Source organism: Mus caroli, chromosome 17 (genome assembly GCF_900094665.2).
Source record: "Mus caroli chromosome 17, CAROLI_EIJ_v1.1, whole genome shotgun sequence".
In the NCBI taxonomy this organism is placed as follows: domain Eukaryota; kingdom Metazoa; phylum Chordata; class Mammalia; order Rodentia; family Muridae; genus Mus; species Mus caroli.
This window is the reverse complement of record NC_034586.1, coordinates 30,543,458-30,563,134: the sequence shown is the minus strand read 5'-3', so window position 1 is coordinate 30,563,134 and position 19,677 is coordinate 30,543,458. Positions and strand designations below refer to the sequence as shown.

Below are 19,677 nucleotides of genomic sequence, written 5' to 3'. Positions count from 1 at the left end.
CCCTCCCTCCTTCCCTTCCTCCCTCCCTCCCTGAGATCTTTACAGTAAAGGAAGCTGGAAGTGGATAAAGAGGCACAGGGCAGGTGGGAAGGTTCTCTTCAGAGGTCTGCTACCTTTCTGAGCCTTGAGATGGATAACAACCCCCACCAGGAAGACAATCAGCCCAAGCAGGAACGCTGCAGCTCCACTCAGTATCTTTTTCCAGGAATATTCAGACTGAGCCACTGTGGGAAAGTGAAACTTAAAGTCAGTGCAATGCTCTCAGTACTGGACCCAACTTCTTAAAACCCCAAAGCCCAGTACTGCTCAGGGAAGAGTTAAATCTAGATATGTGTCTCCCATCTGTCACTGATTCTGTGTGTGTGTGTGTGCACACGCGCGCTCGAGTGCACTCCCACAGACCAGAGGTCAATGGCTGGTGTTATTCCTCAGGTGCCGTTCCCTTTGCTGTTTTTGCTGTAGTTCAATGTCCCTCACTGACGGAGAACTCACTAATGGTTAGCCTGTGAGCTGCAGGGATCTGCCTGTCTCTACCTCCCAAGCCCTGGGACTACAATCATGGACCAGAGAACCTGGATTATTTACATAGACTCTAGGAGTCAAACTCAGCTCCTCACAGTTATATGACAAGCCCTTCACCAGCTAAGCCACTTCTCCAGGCTGATCCCTGACTTATAGCCAGTGGCAGTGTCTGTAAAGATTAAAGTGCTAAAGGATACTAGGTCCCAGGGTTAGAGGCAAGTTGTGGGTTAACAGCCTCCTTATCTATCTCGTGGACATTCAGAGGATGGATGCCTGTCCTGTTTTCTCCTGCCCTGGCACTAGGATTCTTAGATCAGGGGAACTTGTCTTGTCATCAAGATGAACACAGAAATGACAGCTCCTACAGGTCAAGGTCCAGAAATACAGAAAACTAGATAAAGCTCACTCCATGCCACAGAAACAGGTCTCAGGAGGCCGGGGTGCTCCACGAGGCAGCTGTAGATGTCACCAAGCTCTGGGATCATCTCCAGCATTACTGTTGTCTGGAAGGTCCAGTCTCCATTCCTAACAAGGCCAGTGGACATGACCCCAGACCTCTCCTCCTGTCCATTCCGGAACCACTTGACACTTATGTCCCCGGGGTAGAAGCCTGTCACAGAGCAGAGCAGCAGGTTGTGCTGCAACAGCAACGGGGTCCTCTCTGGGTACACTGTCACCTCTGGAGGCACTGGCAAGAGAAGAAACAAAAAGCACAGCAAGGACAGGAGCATCTAGAGGGACTGTGACCACCGTGATCCATCTCCCATAGAAGCCAAGTAGAAGCTGGAAGTGTGGGTACCTAACACCATAGGTTGAGAAGCATGTGTGGATGTCCACAAGGAGGGCATAGACTCTGCCAGGTCACCCCACAGTCACCCACTGTATTCAAGGCTACACCAGTCCTCAAAGACCCTGAGAACTCTGAGGTTTTAGGAGGAAGTAGAAATTTCTGGTTTCTTTGGAAACTCCGTTATATCAGATGATGTTTTGCCAGAGCAGACAGATGGAAGGATGTTTGGCTGAAGCAGACAAGTGAGAGAAAGCATGATTTGTGGAAGAAAATATAAATATGACCCCAGTGACAGTGGGAGGAGGCTCTGGTATTGGTTCGCCTTGCCGTGCCTCACTAGTCTTTGCTGACGACACCCTAGTATTGGTTTGCCTTGCATAGCATGACTTATCTTCGCTTGTCGTGACTGCATAGAGAGTAACTTGGTAAAGAACTTGTGATATTCTTACAGCTTCTTCCTGTCTCTGGAGACTCAGGCCAATTGGCAGAGCCGTGCGGTTTCTTCTGGATCAAATTGCCATTGCTAATTCATGAGCAGTGATTGCCAAGTGGACTGGACTGCAGCAGTTGGTTCGTGTTGATGCTATGCTAGAGGGATGGACTGCTGACAACGAAGATTGGAATCACCCCTAAAGAACTATTTCTAAGCAGGTCCACAACCCCTATTTCCTATCAACCTTTCCTTTCCACTCTCTATGGTGGATGGTGGGCTAGAAGGGAGGTTGAAGCATTTAAGAACCATTATTAAAGTAGGTTTTGAAAATTCTAAGCCAACAATTCACAGCTGAGGACAGGGTATAGTCCCAGGCCCCCAAGCCTGATGACCTGAGTTCAATCTCTAGGACCCTCATGATGGAAGGAGGGAACCAACTGCTTCAAATTGTCCTCTGACCTCCACTATGGCATGCATGGAACACACACAAATAAATAATAGACAGACAGATAGATGATTGCTGTAATTTAAAACCTTTTAAATGTCTATTACAAGGTTCTCATGGAGAACCCCTAGACCTTACTGTCACCCACCATTTCTCTCCACAGTGAAGGGGGCCCCCAGCTTGTACTTCTGCCTGCAGACCATGTTCACAGCAGCTCTGCTCGTCTCCAGGAGATCCAAGCGTTTGTTCCACTGGTCAGCATCAGGTTTCCCCAGCTCCGTCAGAGCCACAAACATCCCCAGGTCACTGTCGAAGTGTAAATACTCCTCCAGGTTGAAGATGAACCTGACCAGCAAGCGAACCTTTTCTGTACCATTGGTGAAGTAACAGTCCGCCTTTGCCTGAATCACAAAATTCTCTGGAAACCATAAAAGGATTAGGAACCAGCTGCACCTCTAGGAAAGCCTGCACCTGGTACACTAAGTCAGATAGCAACATGCTCAAAAGCCCAACATTAAGAGACAAAGTCACTTAAATGACATTAAGAGACAAAGTCACTTAATGTCATTTAATGCTTATTGGCATTTATTTAAAATATGAACAAGGAAAACAGTTTCCAGGAGTGAGTCTATCCCATTCCGTCCTGTCCCCTACCCCACAGCCCAGACCCCACCCAGTCCCCATGTCATGTCCCACCCCCATCTCCCCCACCCCAGTTTTCCCAATCCCCACCCCTAACCCCCTTGTCTTTCCTCCCCATTATTCCCCCACCCCCTCCCTCACCTTGTCTCCCCATCCTCACCCACTGTGTGCTCCCTGTCCCTGGTTCCCCTCGTACCTGTCCCTGTCCCCCACAGTCCCTGTGTCCTCCTTTCTCCCCCATCCCCATCTTCCCTGTCCTCCCCTCCCCCTCCCCTGTTATTCTCCCCCACCCCTTATCTAACACGTGGTTCCTGGGGATTGAACTCAGGTTGTCAGGTTTGGCAGCAAGTGGCTTTAGCCACTGAGCCATCTTGCGGCCCATTCTATGTTTCTGAACACTACACTCATGTTGAAGGCAAACTTGGAATGGTATTCATGGGGAGGAAAGAAGAGGAAGGGGGCGGGACAGGATGAGGAAGACTTCTTGTGATGACGGCGTGCTGTGTGTGGCTCAGTTCTGTGCGCTAGAGAATGATAAAGCAGGCAGACCTCCATGAAGCAGCTAAGCTGCGACTTGAAGGATAATGGCTTTCGTGCTTGAGCTGTGGGTCTGTTTATTCCTAAGCTCACCAGTCTCCTCCAGCAGTGCTCAGCCACCCCCTGAAAATGACTTCCATGACCATCCAGGCCCCTCTGAGGGCCACTGAGTTCAGACGAGGTGCCAGCCTCCAGTCCCTCAGTATGTCTACCTTTCTCTGCTCCCTCTTTACAAACTAAAGAGAAAGTATATGGGGTTTTCATCATCATCTAAAATTCTGTGCTGATTTTTTTTCCCATTTGTCAAATGGACTTGATAAACTCAGAGCGGTTTTTGTTCTCCGAGAAAACTGATGCCCCTCCTAGGCTTGTTCCTCTTCTGTTATTTAATGAGACACTGGCGTTAGAGGGGAGTCTTTTCTTAGCATATCACATCCTGTTTTCTGCTCACAAGCCTGAGTTTTCATGGTCTAGCAATGCTGGTGTCTGCATAGCCCGTCTCCCCAGTGAAAAAACAAGTTGTACACAGCAACCTGAGGCCAAAGATAACTAACATACTCAACTTGTCTGAGCTCTCAACTTCACTCACACCTCAAAACTTCTCAGTACAATGCTGAATGCTAACCAGGAGCTTAATAGTTGACGGGAGATGTGATTTCCAATTTCACCAGAAAACCATAAAAGGAGTAGATGCTCGTAGAGAAAGCTCAGCTGCTCAGATTCCGGCTTTCAAGGTTCTAGTGTCTGATGTTGATGCACAAGGAGCCCAACAGGGGAAAATGTCTCCTTCCTCCCTCGCTCACTCACTCCCCTGGTATCTGTGTCTTGGGTGTGAGAAGACCTTTCCAGGCAGTTCATTGTGGGTGCTGAGGAGGGCATGAGAGCTTCCTGGTCAGGGGGGGGGGGGTTTTTTTTTTTGGGGGGGGGGCAGTTCAAGACAGGGTTTCTCTGTGTAGCCTTGGCTGTCCTGGAACTCACTCTGTAGACCAGGCTGGCCTCAAACTCAGAAATCCTGCTGGGATTAAAGGTGCACGCCACCACCACCTGGCTGGGGGGGACTCTTTAAAGTCAGAGCCACTCTAGTCTGAGACTTTGGTCCACAGAGAATGGGGAGAGTTAGCCCCGTGCCAATTCCAGAAAACCACACCCAGAATCAAACTCCTCTCTTCTTACCTGGGGAGTCTCTGCCTTCAATCATGAAGGAATCCAGCCTCATGAGGTTCACCAGCAGAGCCACCACCCAGGGGGCCCTCCCAGCGCCCATTCTGGAGGGGACAAAGGGGCAATGAAGAGACTGATACACCTCTTTAGAATAGAGCTGTCTTCCACACAGCTGAAAAAAAAAATAGATAGGTAATTATGCAGCCTCCTTCACGCTGTTAACCAATCAAGAGCGAAGACTTTGCATCATTTGTTGCTAGGCAGAACACTTTGCTAACACTGTGATAAAAGCCAAGAACTGGTTACCTGGAGAGTCAGTGTTGGCTGTTGAAATGTGGGAAAATGGACCAGCATCGCGAGAGAAGAGTCTACAGAGTACGAGGGCCTAGAACAAAGTAGGTTGTTTATTGTGGATTCTGCTGCCTTCACTTAGTAGGGTCCCTGAATTAGTCTGACCAACAGGTCTCCTCCCTTCCTAGACATTGACTGCAGAGGGTACTGAACTATGTAAACAGCTTTGTGGATTGTAGCTTAAAGGGGGTTGATGGCAGCTCGTCAGCAAAAGCAGAGACAGGCTGTGCTGTGCCTTGTATGCCAAGCAAGGAGAGGAGGGAGGAGGAAAACAAAGACAGAAAGACAGACAGGAAGACATAATTCTCAAAAGAATAAAATCGCGCAAATATATTCATAAAGACAGAATGGAAGGAAGCATTGGGGGCTAAGTCAGCAAGATGGTGGGATGGGATTCTATAGAACACATTAGCTGGCAGAACGAGTGTAGCCTGAGCTACAGAGTGAGACCCTGGCTCAAAATAACAATAATAATAATAATAATAATAATGATGATAATTGACACTGTGCTGAAAATACACGGGAAAGAAGTATAAAATAATCGATTAATTGACCTCTGCTGCCTTGGTCAGGTTTCTGCTGCTGTGATGACCACCACAGCCAAAGCTACTTTGAAGGAAAGGGCTTATTTCACCTTACAGCAGCTTATGTTCCATCACTGGGGGAGGTCAGGAAGGAACCTCGAGGCAGGAACTGAAGCAGGAGGGAGCTGCTTACTGGCTTGCTTCACATGGCTTGCTCAGCCTGCTTTCTTAAACTGCCCAAGACTATACCTCCCACAGTGGGCCGGGCCATTCCTCATCAATAAATAGTCAATTAAAAGAAAATGTCATATAGACTTGCCTAAGACACTCTGATGGGGACATTTTCTCAATTGAGGTTCCCTCTTCCCAGATGACCTAGCCTAGGTCAAGTTGACAAGCACATATGTGCGCACACACACACACACACGTACACGCATGCACAAAGTAAAATTAGCCAGTATACTTACCAAGATAATGTAATGATGTGTATATTATGCATGGAATTTTATCCTATTGATATGTTTGTATACATGCATTTTAGCCTCTAAACAAGGCATTGTGAGCAATGGCTAAAGATTTGTAATAATATCACCCAGCTACTTGCTGGTTCTGTATGGCCCAGAAGATAATCTATGAAAGCTGTGCTTTTCATTCAAGATGAATGTGTTCATTAAATATATAGCAAGCAAATAAATAGAATAAATAAGTAGCCGGTAGCAGACAGAGGTAGCAGGTAATTATAACTTTAATTTTTTAAAATCCTATTTTTTTTTATTTTTATGAGTACACTGTAGCTGTCATCAGACACACCAGAAGAGGGCATCGGATCCCATTACAGATGGTTGTGAGCCACCCCACCATGTAGTTGCTGGGAATTGAACTCAGGACCTCTGGAAAAGCACTGACTGCTCTTAACCTCTGAGCCATCTCTCCAGCCTCCTCAAATCCTATTTTTTAATGGTGGTCCTTAAACGCTTTAACCTCCCTTATAGTCACCACCCTCCAGAGGTAGTGGAAAAGAAAGGACACGAGGGAAGTGGACCTGTGTAGAAAGGTTCTTTGGAGCAACTCCCATCTGTGTTGTCTGGAACTCAGCAGTTCAGTTCACAGGTCAGCAGCAGCAGCTTGATCCACTCACAAACACTTCCCAGATACACCAGCAGTCCAGTTGAGTCAGGTTAACAAGAGCGGTGATATGTTCTAGCAGCAACAGCCAGGCCTCAGCCTCGACTTGAGTCAGCAGGAGGGACCGGGAGGAATGCCAGGAAAAGTTCTTGGCTGTGCCTCTCTCAATGAAGCAAAGGTCAGCAAAGACTCGAAATCAGTAAGAGTTGCACAGCTACCTCTACCAGCAAGCCAAGCTCAGCCTCCATCGCTGTCTGTCGAGTCCTTTTCATACTCTCTCCAAACATTAGGTCTCCTCCACAGGACTTGCCTTAGTACATGCATCTGTCTCAGCTGATATCACTCTGCCTATCAACCCAAGTCCTTGGAAGCAACAAGAACCTGCAGCACACCACCAGGAGATTTTTGGTGCATCTCTCTCTATGGAGTCCTGACAAATACAGCTCAACTACACAATGTAAAGTGAACCAATACATGTGTGTTACTAGCAAAGAATCAAGAATCCTTCATCATGTGTCCTTACATCTACTTACTTTAGCAGAACATCCTCTCGAAACATTCCTTCATGAGTCTGATTTAGCCTTTCACCCCTATGTCCACTCTAATGAAACAGTCCTTCACGTGTTTGCAAAACACCATCCAACACAACTGACTTTCCAAAGAACCCTCAAGTTTCCACTTCAGGTAATAGCAGAAGTCCATCCATGGGGCTCAGAACACACAGCAGAGAGAGCAAGGAAAGGGAACACACCGAATGGATTCCCAAGAGACGTCATCTGGGGAAGTGCATCGAGGCAGCCAGTCTGGGTCAAGAGAGCTCAGGGTGGAAGGTCCACCCTCTCCCTGGAAGAGCCCTCAACTTCCTAGCCCCACCACAGGTATCTTTACATTATGTGATGAGCAATAGAAACCATGGTTACAAACAGCTCACCTTCTGGATGTCCTCAAGGATGCTGTGTCACTAATATCCTTAGCTATTTTCTGTTTTCTTTTCTCCCTGTAGCAATTTGGAGGCCAGCCTGACCCAGGGCCAGGAGTTTTGACAAGTGTACGCAGCACCTTGGAGTCTACCAATGTAGCTAGCATTGCACCACTGACTGTGAAAGTAAGTTTCAGAGGAGTTGATTTTGAGAACTGTTATTTGGGGAAATGTGGAGCGGGAATATATACATTTATATATCACAGCTTATACATCACATCTCTCTATTGCTGCAGAGCCAAAAGCAAGTTGGGAAGGAACACGTTGTTTGGCTTACAGATCTCCGTTAAATTTCCATCTCTTAGGAAAGCCAAGGCAAGAACTTAAAGCAGGAACCTGGAGGCAGGGACTGAAGTAGAGGCTGTGGAGGAACGCTGCTTACTGTCTTGCTCCCCATGGTTTGCTCTGCCTGATTTCTTTTTTTTTTTTTAAGATTTATTTATTTTATGTATATGAGTACACTGTAACTGTGCAGATGGTTCTGAGCCATCATGTGGTTGCTGGGAATTGAACTCAGGACTTCTGCTCACTCTGGCCCCGACAATGTAGCTGTCTTCAGACACACCAGAAGAGGGCGTCAGATCTCATTACGGGTGGTTGTGTGCCACCATGTGGTTGCTGGGATTTGAACTCAAGACCTTCCACAGAGCAGCCAGTGCTCTTAACCGCTGAGTCACCTCTCCAGCCCTCTGACTGATTTCTTATATTTTACATAACCATAGACCACCTGCCCCGGTGACACCTCCTACAGTGGGCTGGGCTCTCTGACATCAATCATGAATTCAGAAGATACACCACAGTCTTGCTCAAATGACCCAGTGTTTTACACGGCCACCAGATGGCACCAGACTCACACTGCGCGGCCCTAGCTCACTCAGTACCGGAAAAAGGAAGGGCTCCAGGCTACTGACTACTCCACATGCGCTCCTGGGGATCGGTGAAGTCTGTGACCTCGAAGCGGAAAAGGCTTGAGGCTCGATGCTGTTCTCACGGAGAATAGAACAGACTGGGGAGCTGTCTAGATGTCCCAGAGAAATCTACAGAGCTTTGCAAAGACAGCCTTCCCTACTTGTCATCCCATACCAAAAGCTCAACTCAGAATAGATCAGAAACTTTCAAGTAGTTACAGGAAATACCGAAAGCCTTAGATCGAGAGCTGTGAGCGGCAACTGGAAAGGCTACTGTAGCCCTGGGAACAAAAGTAAGAATTAAAACGTGGGATTTTGTTAGATTAAAGAGTTTCTGGGGCTGGAGAGATGGCCCATCGGTTAAGAGCACTGACTGCTCTTCCAGAGGCCCTGAGTTCAGATCCCAGCAACCACATGGTGCCTCACAACCATCTGTAATGGGATCCGATGCCCTCTTCTGGTGTGTGTCCGAAGATAGCTGCAGTGTGGTCATATACATGAAAATAAATAAATAAAAATGAAGAGGTTTCTGAAGAGTCAAAGAAACAGACAGAATGGGAGGGACCGAACGGGAGAGGAAGCTTTGACAGCTGTCTGCCTGTCCGAAAACTAGTACCCAGAACACGCAACAATCTCAGAACATCAGACACTGAAAAACAAATAACCCAACCAGCAGATGAAAACTTGTGATGCCGGGGAACCAGTCCCAGGGCCTCCCATGGGCCAGGCTATCGCTGCTACCGCCCCGAAGCCCAGAAAAGACCCTGAAGAAGCACAGGTTGCCAATGAACACGTGGGGAAAGCTCATGAAGGAGGGTGGGAGGTTAACGGAGCACGTGAGACCTAAAGAGGGATGGAAGGGATTGTATAAGCCTGGATGCCGGCTAGTCAACGAAAACTAAGCATGTTTGAATGCAGCACAAGGAAGCCTGGTACTTCGGGTGCTAACTTTAAAGTTTTGTTGTTGTTGTTGTTGTTGTTGTTGTTGTAAGTTCAAGATTTTTAGCTCTAGGGAAGTTGTGACCAAAACTACACCGAGGGGAGTAGAGGTGGCTAAGCTGGTAAAGGCATTTGCCCTAGGAAATAGAAATACACAGAAATACACATAGACAGAATCAATTCCATACTACTGGCTCCACACACATGCTGTGATGTGTGCACACACATGCGAGTGCACACACACACAAATAATAATTAATAAATAAAATATGATAAAGAGAACATTTTAGCGACACTGACTACATCTTGCCTCAATCTGACTACCAAGAAAAAAAAAAGTAGACAGAGCTGGAGAGATGATGCGGGGATGAATAGGGCTTACTGCTCTCCTAGAGGACCAGGGTTCAGTTCCCAGAACCCACATGGCAGCTCACGGTCGGTCATCTATTACTCTACGATCAGGAATCTGACGCTCCCTTCTGGCCTCTGTGGGCACCAGGCACACACAATAGACATGCACATCAAATAAAAATTAACAGATTTAATTTTTGAAGAAAGAAAAAGGAAGGAAAAGCAGCTCTTAGGAGAAGGGGGCAGGGGTGGGGATTCTCTGTGAGTTCGAGGCCAGCCTGATCTAAATGGTGAGACCCTGTCTCAAAAAACAAGAAGAAAAAAGGAAGTGTGTGTGGCAGCAGGTGTTCGTACACTGCTGGTGGGAATGTGAGCTGGTCCAGCCATTAGATGTAGGGAGTATGGTGTAAGTATGGAGGCTCTTTAAAAGGCCAAAATTAAAACTACAATATGGCCCAGCTGTACCACACCACAACGTACCCTGGAAGGGATTGAAGGCAGCGTACAGCAGACACCTGCAAACCACCTTTATTGCAGCACAGTAGGTTTGTTGTTGTTGTTGTTGTTGTTTAAGGAACAACTCACACGTGCATCAGTTGGTGAAGAAAGAGAGTGGGTGTGTAATATACAATGAGGCTTTATCTGTGCATAAGGAACAGAGGCGTGACAGGAGAAGAAGGAAAATGGGTGGCAGGCGCTGGTAGGCATAAACCTTTTACAACCTACATTCAATAAGGGTTCGACCTCTCCTCGAGCCACCACCCAGCAGAGGGAGGTGAAGAGAAAAGTTATTAGGATGTGGGGGAGGTGAACCTGTTCAGGAAAGTGGACCTATTCAGCAGTAGTTCTTTGCGGGGCGAGCTCCATCTTCTTTAGCAGCAGTTCAGTCCCATAGCAAACACCAAATACGACTTAGCAGCTACAGTCCAGTCCTTTCCCCAGGCAGACCCCAGGCATGAACCAGCAGCTGTAGTTCAATCCTGAAGAAGCCACCAGACTCACCAGCCAGCCTGAGGTGAGGCAGCCGAAGTCACAGGAACCTCCTGAGAAGTTTTTGGATGAGTTTCTCTCAATGGCAGCGTTACCATAAGTTGAGCTCAACAATGCTATGTAAGGTAAACCAATGCATGCGTGTCCCTAGTGAAGAATAATGAGGCGGAGCAAAACAAACCAGTGCTCAGTGTTCCCCCCACACACACACTGTCTGTGGGGTCACATTTATGCTCCTTCATCATGGGTTCTTTCACGTGTCTACTATATCCAAACATCCTTTCACCTGTGTGCCAGTCTTAGTCAGGGTTTCTATTCCTGCACAAACATCATGACCAAGAAACAAGTTGGGGAGGAAAGGGTTTATTCAGCTCACACTTCCACACTGCTATTCATCACCAAGGAAGTCAGGCCTGGAACTGAAGCAGGTCAGGAAGCAAGAGCTGATGCAGAGGCCATGGAGAGATGTTCCTTACTGGCTTGCTTCCCCTAGCTTGCTCAGCCTGCTCTCTTATAGAACCCAAGACTGCCAGCCCAGAGATGGCACCACCCACAAAGAGCTCTCCCCACTTGATCACTAACTGAGAAAATGCCCCACAGCTGGATCTCTAATGAGGGTTGGCAAGACAGTGCCATGGGTAAAGGCACTTGCTGCCAAGTTTGACCTGTAGGTAGGAGAAAGCTGACCAACTGAAGCAAGTTGCTATGTGTTCACACACACACTCACATGCTCGCATACCCTAAATAAATGTAATAAAAAATTTTAATGAAATGTTACAATAAGACCCACCTATGATAAATTTAGTATATAGTAATGTTTTAGAATAAAGCTGGATAAGAGAGAAACAAACTGGAGGTAACTGGAGCAGAAATTACAGGCTGGGGAAAGCAGGAGGCATGGTGACGAAAATGCTAAGGAATGAGAGTCACCGATACAGTGTGGTTGGCAGGCCACCCTGGAGGGTTTTGGTTTGGGGAGCAATTTTTGTGTCCCCTGTGACTCCGTCTCCCAACACCAACATTCGTTGTTCTTGAAACCTGGGAGAGCATCTTTAAAATAATATAACAGGGGCTGGAGAGGTGGCTCGGGGGTTAGGGAAACTGGCTGTTCTTCCAGAGGACCAGGGTTCAAAACACACTATACACCCCACCCCCACCCCCACTGCCCCGGGCTCCTGTTTGTCCCAGCTGTATACCTAGACTTCCAGAAGTTTCTATATATGTGAAGGCTTGACCATTGTATTGTTTTTTCTTATTTATTTTATTTTATTTTATGTGAAGGAGGAGAGAGACAGCACTTGTAGCTCAACTTTCGTATATGAAGGTCAGAGGACAGCTTGTGGGATTTGGTCCTTTCCTTCCATTATGTGGGTCCAGGGGAGTGAGCTCAGGCCATCAGACTTTGCAGAAAGCATCATTACCCAGCCTGCCCCAATTTTTTATATTATGTCTGTGGGTGTTTTTGCCTGGGTGTGTGTCTGTGTTGCATGTGAACGCAGTGCCTATGTAGGCCAGAAGAGGGCGCCAGATCCCCTGGAACTGGAGTTACAGTTGGAAGAGCAGCCTTAACCACTGAGCCACCTCTCCAGCCCCTGCTATATTATTTTTAAGATTCTCTCCCAAGTCTCAAGAAAAAAAAAATACCAGAGACTCCTCACTGCTCATCTTCCATGACAGGCTACAGCTTACCTATGGTAAGAGACAAAAGAATTCTTTCCTCTTATAAGAAGGGAAAAGGAAGGACTCTGGGTAAGGCTTCTCTCTGGGCTAAGAGGTGGATGGGTGTGAGGCTGTTGTGAATTCTCACCCTGCTGCTGTGCGCTGTGCTGCCAGGCTGGGAGCCGACAGCTGTGCTGGCAGGCTCCGCTAGCGCTGGAAAGTACCTGCTGTTTCCAGGAATGGCTAGGTTTCTGTTTCCTAGAATGGGATTGTTCCAAGCCCAGCCCTGCCAGCGCCAGTGAGCTGAACAGCGTCTAACTCTCTGTGGCAGGAGCTCAGTTCTCCAACAGGCTCCCTATTCAAGGTCTGTGAACCTGGGCTCTGCGCCAGGTCAAAGACACAAACCCTAACTTTCCCTGGGGAACTCCGGGTCTAGAGGACAAGAAGTGTGTGGGCAGAGCAGAAAGGAGGTGAGACAGAAGCCCGTGTGACTTGGCCTCCTGGAGAGGCCACCTCCCAACTGAGGGTTTCCTGGAGACTCCTCGGTTAACTCCTGAAGTGCTTGTGGGAAAGCAGGAGGGTGGCCAGGGAGCGCGCTGTAGCCTGGACCAAGACCCCTGTGTGCTTGGGAGGGTGCCTTCCTGGACAGCAAGAGGTGGGGGTTGGGGGCTGGGGGGAGGACTCATGACAGAAACCTCTCTCTAAGGCAGTGAATGGCAGCTGCCAAGGGGGGGGGGATGCAGAGAATATACTGGATTTGGAGCTTCTGAAAGCCAATGATTCGCTCTGTCTGATATGAGTTAGAGATTCTGGACAGGAGATATAATTGTGTTCAGAATTCAGACTCTAAGCCTATACCCAAACACCAACTCCAACAATGTATAACCCTGTGTGGTGGTTACTTTCAAATGTCAGCTTGCAGTCTGGAGAGATAGCTTGAGGTTTAAAAACACTTGCTGCTCTTGCAGAGGACCTAAGCTGGATTTGAACCCAGCACCCGCGTGCCATCTCACGGTCACTTTAACTCCAAGTCAGGGGTTCCAATGCCCTTTTCTGACCTCGACAGGCACCAGGCTCATGTGTGGTGCACATATAAATATGCAGACAAAACATTCACAGGCAGAAAATAAAATAAATGAATCTTTTCTAAAAAATGGTTTTTAAAGCCAATTTACCACTACCTAAAATTACCAGGCATGGTGCTTTAAATGAGAAATGTCACCCATAGGCCCGAGTGTTTGAATATGTGGTCCCTGGTTGATGGCACCATTTGGGGAAGTGATGTGGCCTCTCTGGAGGGAATATGTCACTGAGGTTAGGTCCTGAGCGTTTGGAGATTTGCTCCACTTCCAGTTTGCTCTCTGCTCGCGTTAAGGATAGAGATGTGATTCCTGCTCTGACAACCTGCTGCCATGCCTCACCCACCATGGCAGACTCTCCCTCTAGAGCCACAAGCCAGACAAACGCTCCCCTCCTCTAAGGTGCTTCTGGGTGCGGTGTTTATCACAGCAACTGCTAAGACACCAGGGAAGGGAGTTACTTACATGGCTTGTCTGTGGGCAGGTCTGTCTGTCTGTCTGTCTGGAGGGGAGGGGGGTCATCTTGACTGTAATTAACTTACATCAGGTTGCCCTGTGGGCATCTGTGGGGGATTGCCTTGACTTTTGATGTAAGAAAGTCCAGCCCGGAGGACAGCACCAGTCCCTGGGCAGGCGGTCTTGAACTGGTGAGAGCTGACTGAGCATGAGCCTCCCTGGCACCAATGAGCATCGACCCCTCTGTTTTCCAGCTGCCCTTCTCTGCCTGTGAAGAGTCCCTTGGTTAGAGACGACTTCCCTCATCGACAGACTGGAATTCTGTGAGCTGGAATTCTGAGCCAAGTAAACCCTTTCTTTTGGTTAGGGTGTTCGTCACAGTAACCAAAATGAAGCTAAGCACCTTGAGAAAGAACTCTCATCTCGTTGAACCCGTGTTTCTCCATTCATAAAATAGAAATGATAGGGAAAGTGAAGATAGTATCAGACCGCTGAAAGCTCAGAATAAGGATAAAGGCGACACATGGGAACCGCTTTGTACTAGTGCAAGCAGGAACCGTACAAAGTGGTCCTCTCTAACACAGTTATACTATTAACACTGTTAGGAGCTGAGCTTTGCCCAGCCATCCTTTAGTCTTCCCGACACACACGCACACACACACACACACACACACACGCACGTGCACGCACATGTACACACATGCATGCACACACACACACACAAAAATATCAGGTACCTAACAAAGGCCAAGTGTTGGTGGTGCACACCTTTAATTCCATCACCTGAGAGGCAGAGGCAGGTGGACGTCTGTGAGTTTGAGGCTAGCCTGGTCTACACAGTGAGTTCCAGGAGAGCCAGAGACCCTATCAAAAAAGAAAAAAAAAATACATACACACACACACACACTCGTCAGATATTGATGTGAACAAAAAAAAGGATACAGAAAGGCAGCTCTATTCATGTGTTGATGGTGATTTGCATATCAAAAATCAGGACGGGTTTAATTTGGCTCCTGGTTTAAGGGTAGTCTGTCATAGCAAGGAAGGCAGGAATGAGAGGACCCAGGGAGGAGCAGAAAGACCAATGCATATTGGTCTCTTTTATGCAGTGTGGAACCTCAATCCTCGAGATGGTTCCATACACAGTGGGGGCGGGGGGTCTTCCCATCGCAGTTAACCTAACCTAGAACTCCCTCATCCACGGGCATGCCTAGATGTTTGCCCAGATGTTGGCCGTGATTCTAGATGCTGTTAAAATGTCAGCCAGTAGTAACCATAACATACATTAAGGAAAAGCATTTTATATATATTTATTATTTTTATATTCAGCAAAAAAATAATGTTTCTAGAACCACAAACCACCCACTCCCCCAACCCTTACCCATCCAGGCCACCATAACACACAAAGTCCAAAATGGTCCCAATCTTTATCCTGACCCTAGCCTCCTCCGGCAAGGTTCCTGTGGGTCTGATCCTGGCCACAGTCCTGAGAGGGGCTCAGGGTCTGGAGGCCTCACGCCTCCAGCCGCTGCTGTACCAGGTGGGCGTAGACATCCTGGCCGTCTCTGAGCTGGTCATGCTCCACCAGACGCCCCTGCTTGAGCACCAGAACTTGGTCAGCATTCTGAACCGTGTGCAGCCTGTGGGCAATCACCAGCATCGTCCTGTTCCCCTGCAATCTCCAGGTCTGTAGCTGCAGAGGACAGATCACAGACTCAAAGGCAATGAATGGGACACAGCAGCTGGGCTGTCCCTGTGACTCAGGCTAAAGAAGGTCTGGGCTGTGCAGGGGGCCTCAAAGGGCAGGCGATAGGGGTCCGCCCTTCACCATGGCTGTACAGCTGTCATTGGGAAAGGCAGCTATGGCGGGCCAGACACCCCACCACCACCATTCTTCACCCTGGAGAGAGTTAACTCCACTGCCAACAACCTGAGAAAGCCCAGGACGCAGGCAAGGCACAATCTGTGAGGATTTGGTCTAGCAACAAAAGTAATCATTACAGCTCTCAGCCCTGCCAAAGTGCAGACATTCTCCCGGTCTGTAGAACATCAGCCCCGCCCAGCTGTATGCCACCTGACCCTGCAAACACATCCCTTAGATTCCACTGTCCCCTGCCCTTCCATGCTGGTACTCACCGCCTGCTCACACTGGGCGTCCAGGGCGCTGGTAGCCTCATCCAGAATGAGGACCCGTGGGTTCCGCACAAGAGCCCGGGCAATGGCCAGACGTTGCTTCTGTCCCACAGCTAACTGGCCCCCTTTCTCCCCGATTTCTGAGGAAATCAGAGAAAAATCCCCTCCTGAGACACACGTGATCAGAAAACACCCCTCCCCGCAGCAAAGACAAAGTGTTCCCCCGATCTGCTTCTGTCCGTCAATCAGAAGGTAGGAAAGCCTGGCAGGAGGGGAGCTGGAGGTGGAGAAAAATGAAAATCGGGAGCGGAGGTAGGAGCAACGGGGGTACAAGCATCACCCCAATAATAAATTCCATTATCTGGTGCGTGTGTGTGTGTGTGAGTGAACCTGTGTGTGAGCCTTGCGTGTGCATGTGTGTGGGTGTGGGCACGTGTGCAGGGCAGAGGTTATTCCTAGTCTGGCTTTTGTTTTGCGTTTTGGTTTTCGTTTAAAAAAAAAAAAAAAGATTCTAGCGATCAAACGCAGGCCCTCATGCTTGCAACGATGCACTTTGTCAAATGAGCTCCCTCCTAGCCCCATTTTCTCCTGCCCCTGCCAGGGTGGTCTCGGAACCTGTAAGTACCTGTGTTTATTCCATTAGTCATTTCCCCTATGAAGTCGTCTGCACAGGCCGCCTGGGCAGCTGCCATCACTTGAGCGTCCTCACAGTCCCTCAGGCCATAGGCAATATTGTCCTTGACAGAACCCGAGAACAGCACAGGCTCCTGCCCCACCAGAACCACCTGCGCAGAGCGGACAGGAGCAAAGAACTAGTACCTCCTTTGTTCCTCCGCTTCTTTCCTCATGATGGACCTCAGCCTTCCTTCCCAGGGGCTGCCCCACCTCCCCTTCATGCTTGCTCCTCCTCCCTCCTGCCCCTCCCTCTCTGGTGCCCCTCCCACCTGGCGGTGCAGGTAGTGGTGATCGTACTCGGCCAGGGGCTGGCCATCCAGCAGCAGCTGGCCCCCAGTGGGCTGGTACAGGTTCTGCAGCAGGGCGGCCACGGTGCTCTTCCCTGATCCATTGGGTCCCACCAACGCTGTCACCGTTCCAGGATGCAGGGTGAACGTCAGCCCCTAGGAAAACAGGGAAGAGTTCAGAGCAGCTTCCTAGAGAAAAGGATGTTCAGGCTGCGGGAGCCCGACCTCCGCAGCAGAGAGAAAGGTTCCGTTCCCACGGGGTCTCCCTCAGACACCTGGAGCACAGGCTTCTCGGGGCGCCTGGGATACGAAAAGGAGACGTCTTGGAATTCCACGCGCCCCTCCAGCCAGGGAGGGGCCAGGATCCCAGGCTGGGGCAGATTCGGCCTTCGGTCCAGGTAGGAAAACACCTTTTCAGCAGCACCCACGTTGCTCAGCATATCTCCATACATGTAAACCAGGTTCTGGAAATCAGGAACGGACACGTCAGCAAGCCAAGACCCTCACACACTCTACTCACACCCTGACCTCAGCCGGTCCTCCTCTCCTGCTCCTTACCCCCAAAAAAAGAACCTCTACCTTTTAATGAATGATTCAGATAAACTCAGAGAGGGTACCTTGGAGGGATTGTTTTAGTTAGGAGTGGAGGGTGGCTTTGTCTCTGTTCATCTGAAACAGTTTTGGCTACTTAGCCCAGGCTAACCTCGAATGTCACGTATTCCCTCAGCATTACAGACTTGTGCCACTGTCCCCAGAGTAAGTTTGGTGGATTTTTAAAAGACGCAGAAGTATTTCAGTGTTCTGATTTGCGATGAAAAGCTGTGGGATCCACACAGCATGTCAAGAGCCACAGCTTTCGTTCACTGCTCTGCACCCTGTGTGCTCCAGACAGGGAATCCTTTATAAAGCAATCATCATGGCCAGCTCGCCTTTAAAATCATCAGAGAGCTTGGCCCAGCTCTCCACACGTGAAAGATGGTAAAGAAGTAACCGGGAAAATTACGTTCAATGCCCAAAGCACAGTAACTTTTTTTTTAAGTGACCAATTAGAAAGAAATAGTTAAATACCTTTTCTAATCAAAGTATACTACTGGGTACCCCAATAGTGGATGAGATTAAGTCTCTTGATTGATGTATCCAAGTTATAAGTACAGACAGCACTGTTTTGCAACCCTGGTAACTTAACAAATGCAGGCATTAAGCATCAAAGGCAGACACCAACCAACACCAAGAGAACCGGATATGTTGTCTCTCCCGGAGAAAGAACACAGCCATGATTAGAAAGAGGGAAGCACTGGATTTTAAAGTTTACGGATTTATCTAGCAATGGATAGGAAACACTCAGAAGAACACACTGGAATGCTACTGCAGAATAATACTACAGATAAGAAGACACAGCACCCAGGCCATAGGGAACAGCACAGGACAAAAATATCCATTCCTTAGGCCGATAGCAAGGTGGGAATTTTAAATCAGTAGACACAGAGATTGGAAGGGCGTCAGCCAATCACAGCGTGTATACCTGTGGAGCTCTGTGCACTGAGTGTACTGGATGAACGTAAGGAATCGTTATTTTTAGGTATGACAATGGCACTCAGACTGCATACTTAAGATATCTATGTTCTAGAGGTGCACACTGAAATTCCTACAGATGAGATTTGATATCTTGAATTTGTTTTAAAATGAAGGCAGATCAAACACTGCAGGCTGTTGGGGTAGGTTAGAATTAAGGTTAGATTAAGGTGTGGGGTAGGGTTCTGTTTAGATTGCAGTTAGGGATAAGATTAGCCAGGGTGGGGGTAAGATATCATTATGGCTATTTAGAATTGAAGTTGTTTAGATGAGGTTAGAGTTAGTATGAATTTAGGATGGAGTCAGGCTAGGGTTAGAGTTGGTTATGGCTGGAGTTAGGGGTGGGTTTGGGTTAAGGTTAGGGTTATGATCATTGTCAAAGCTGATACAAGTTACCTGAAGACGTATCACAATAATGGCTTTTTAAAAGCATGTTTAAAATTATCCATGAGAAAATTAACTCATGGCCCAGAAGCCCAGATGGAAACACAGAGCATCTCATGAGTGCACCTCACTCACCCGGACATATTGTCCCACTTCCTCCTGGTACAGCAGGAAGGAGAGCAGGCCGCCCCGGGTGACCTCCCCAGCCAGAATCTGCTGCACGCCGCAGTTCAGAATCAGCACCTGCATGCCCAAGGCCATCACCTGGACAGAAGGAGAGAGGTGAGCGAGTCCCCAGTCCCTGCGCAGCACTGGTCCCCTAAGCCTTGGTGGTCTAGCTCCTCATCCCTCCCGCTCCCTCCACGGGCCCTCTCCCTGCACCCTGCACCCTGCACAGGTCACCTCACCCTCCGTATGACTAGATACACGTCTTTTTCCAGGTCTCGGCGCCACCACAGCTGTCTACATCGCTCCAGGGCCTCCTTGTAGCGGCTGACTTCCTGCTCCTCGGCCCCAAAGCTTCGCACAGTCTGCAGCCCTCCTACCGCCTCGCGCACCACCTGCCCTGCCTTGGCCACTGCATCCTGGATCTCCTTTAGCACCGCCTGGAAACAGGTCAATGGATAAACCAGTGAATGAGGCAGAACACAAAAGGCAGGGGCTTCCCTCCAGCAATTCGTCATTGCCCCGTGCCTTTCTTTCCAGAAGGAATATTTTTGGAGGGGGAGGGGAGGG

The 19,677-nt window shown here is 48.6% G+C and overlaps 2 protein-coding genes across 2 annotated transcripts in view; both read right to left on the bottom strand.

Moving 5' to 3' along the window:
- Positions 1-4,696, bottom strand: part of LOC110284034 (HLA class II histocompatibility antigen, DO beta chain) — a 6,475-nt gene extending 1,779 nt beyond the window's left edge. The window contains exons 1-4 of the mRNA XM_021149600.1: positions 4,543-4,696; positions 2,339-2,608; positions 929-1,210; positions 114-224 (exon numbers count right to left, since the gene is read on the bottom strand). Coding sequence (XP_021005259.1) covers positions 114-224; positions 929-1,210; positions 2,339-2,608; positions 4,543-4,633 — 754 coding nt within the window. The 5' untranslated portion in view covers positions 4,634-4,696. The remainder of the gene's footprint in view (positions 1-113; positions 225-928; positions 1,211-2,338; positions 2,609-4,542) is intronic.
- Positions 4,697-15,176: 10,480 nt separating this feature from the next.
- Tap2 (transporter 2, ATP binding cassette subfamily B member) overlaps positions 15,177-19,677 on the bottom strand; it is a 12,111-nt gene continuing 7,610 nt past the window's right edge. Inside the window, exons 6-12 of the mRNA XM_021186045.1 lie at positions 19,350-19,547; positions 19,078-19,206; positions 17,262-17,450; positions 16,969-17,142; positions 16,650-16,809; positions 16,028-16,164; positions 15,177-15,584 (exon numbers count right to left, since the gene is read on the bottom strand). Of these exons, the coding sequence (XP_021041704.1) occupies positions 15,405-15,584; positions 16,028-16,164; positions 16,650-16,809; positions 16,969-17,142; positions 17,262-17,450; positions 19,078-19,206; positions 19,350-19,547 (1,167 nt within the window). The 3' untranslated portion in view covers positions 15,177-15,404. The remainder of the gene's footprint in view (positions 15,585-16,027; positions 16,165-16,649; positions 16,810-16,968; positions 17,143-17,261; positions 17,451-19,077; positions 19,207-19,349; positions 19,548-19,677) is intronic.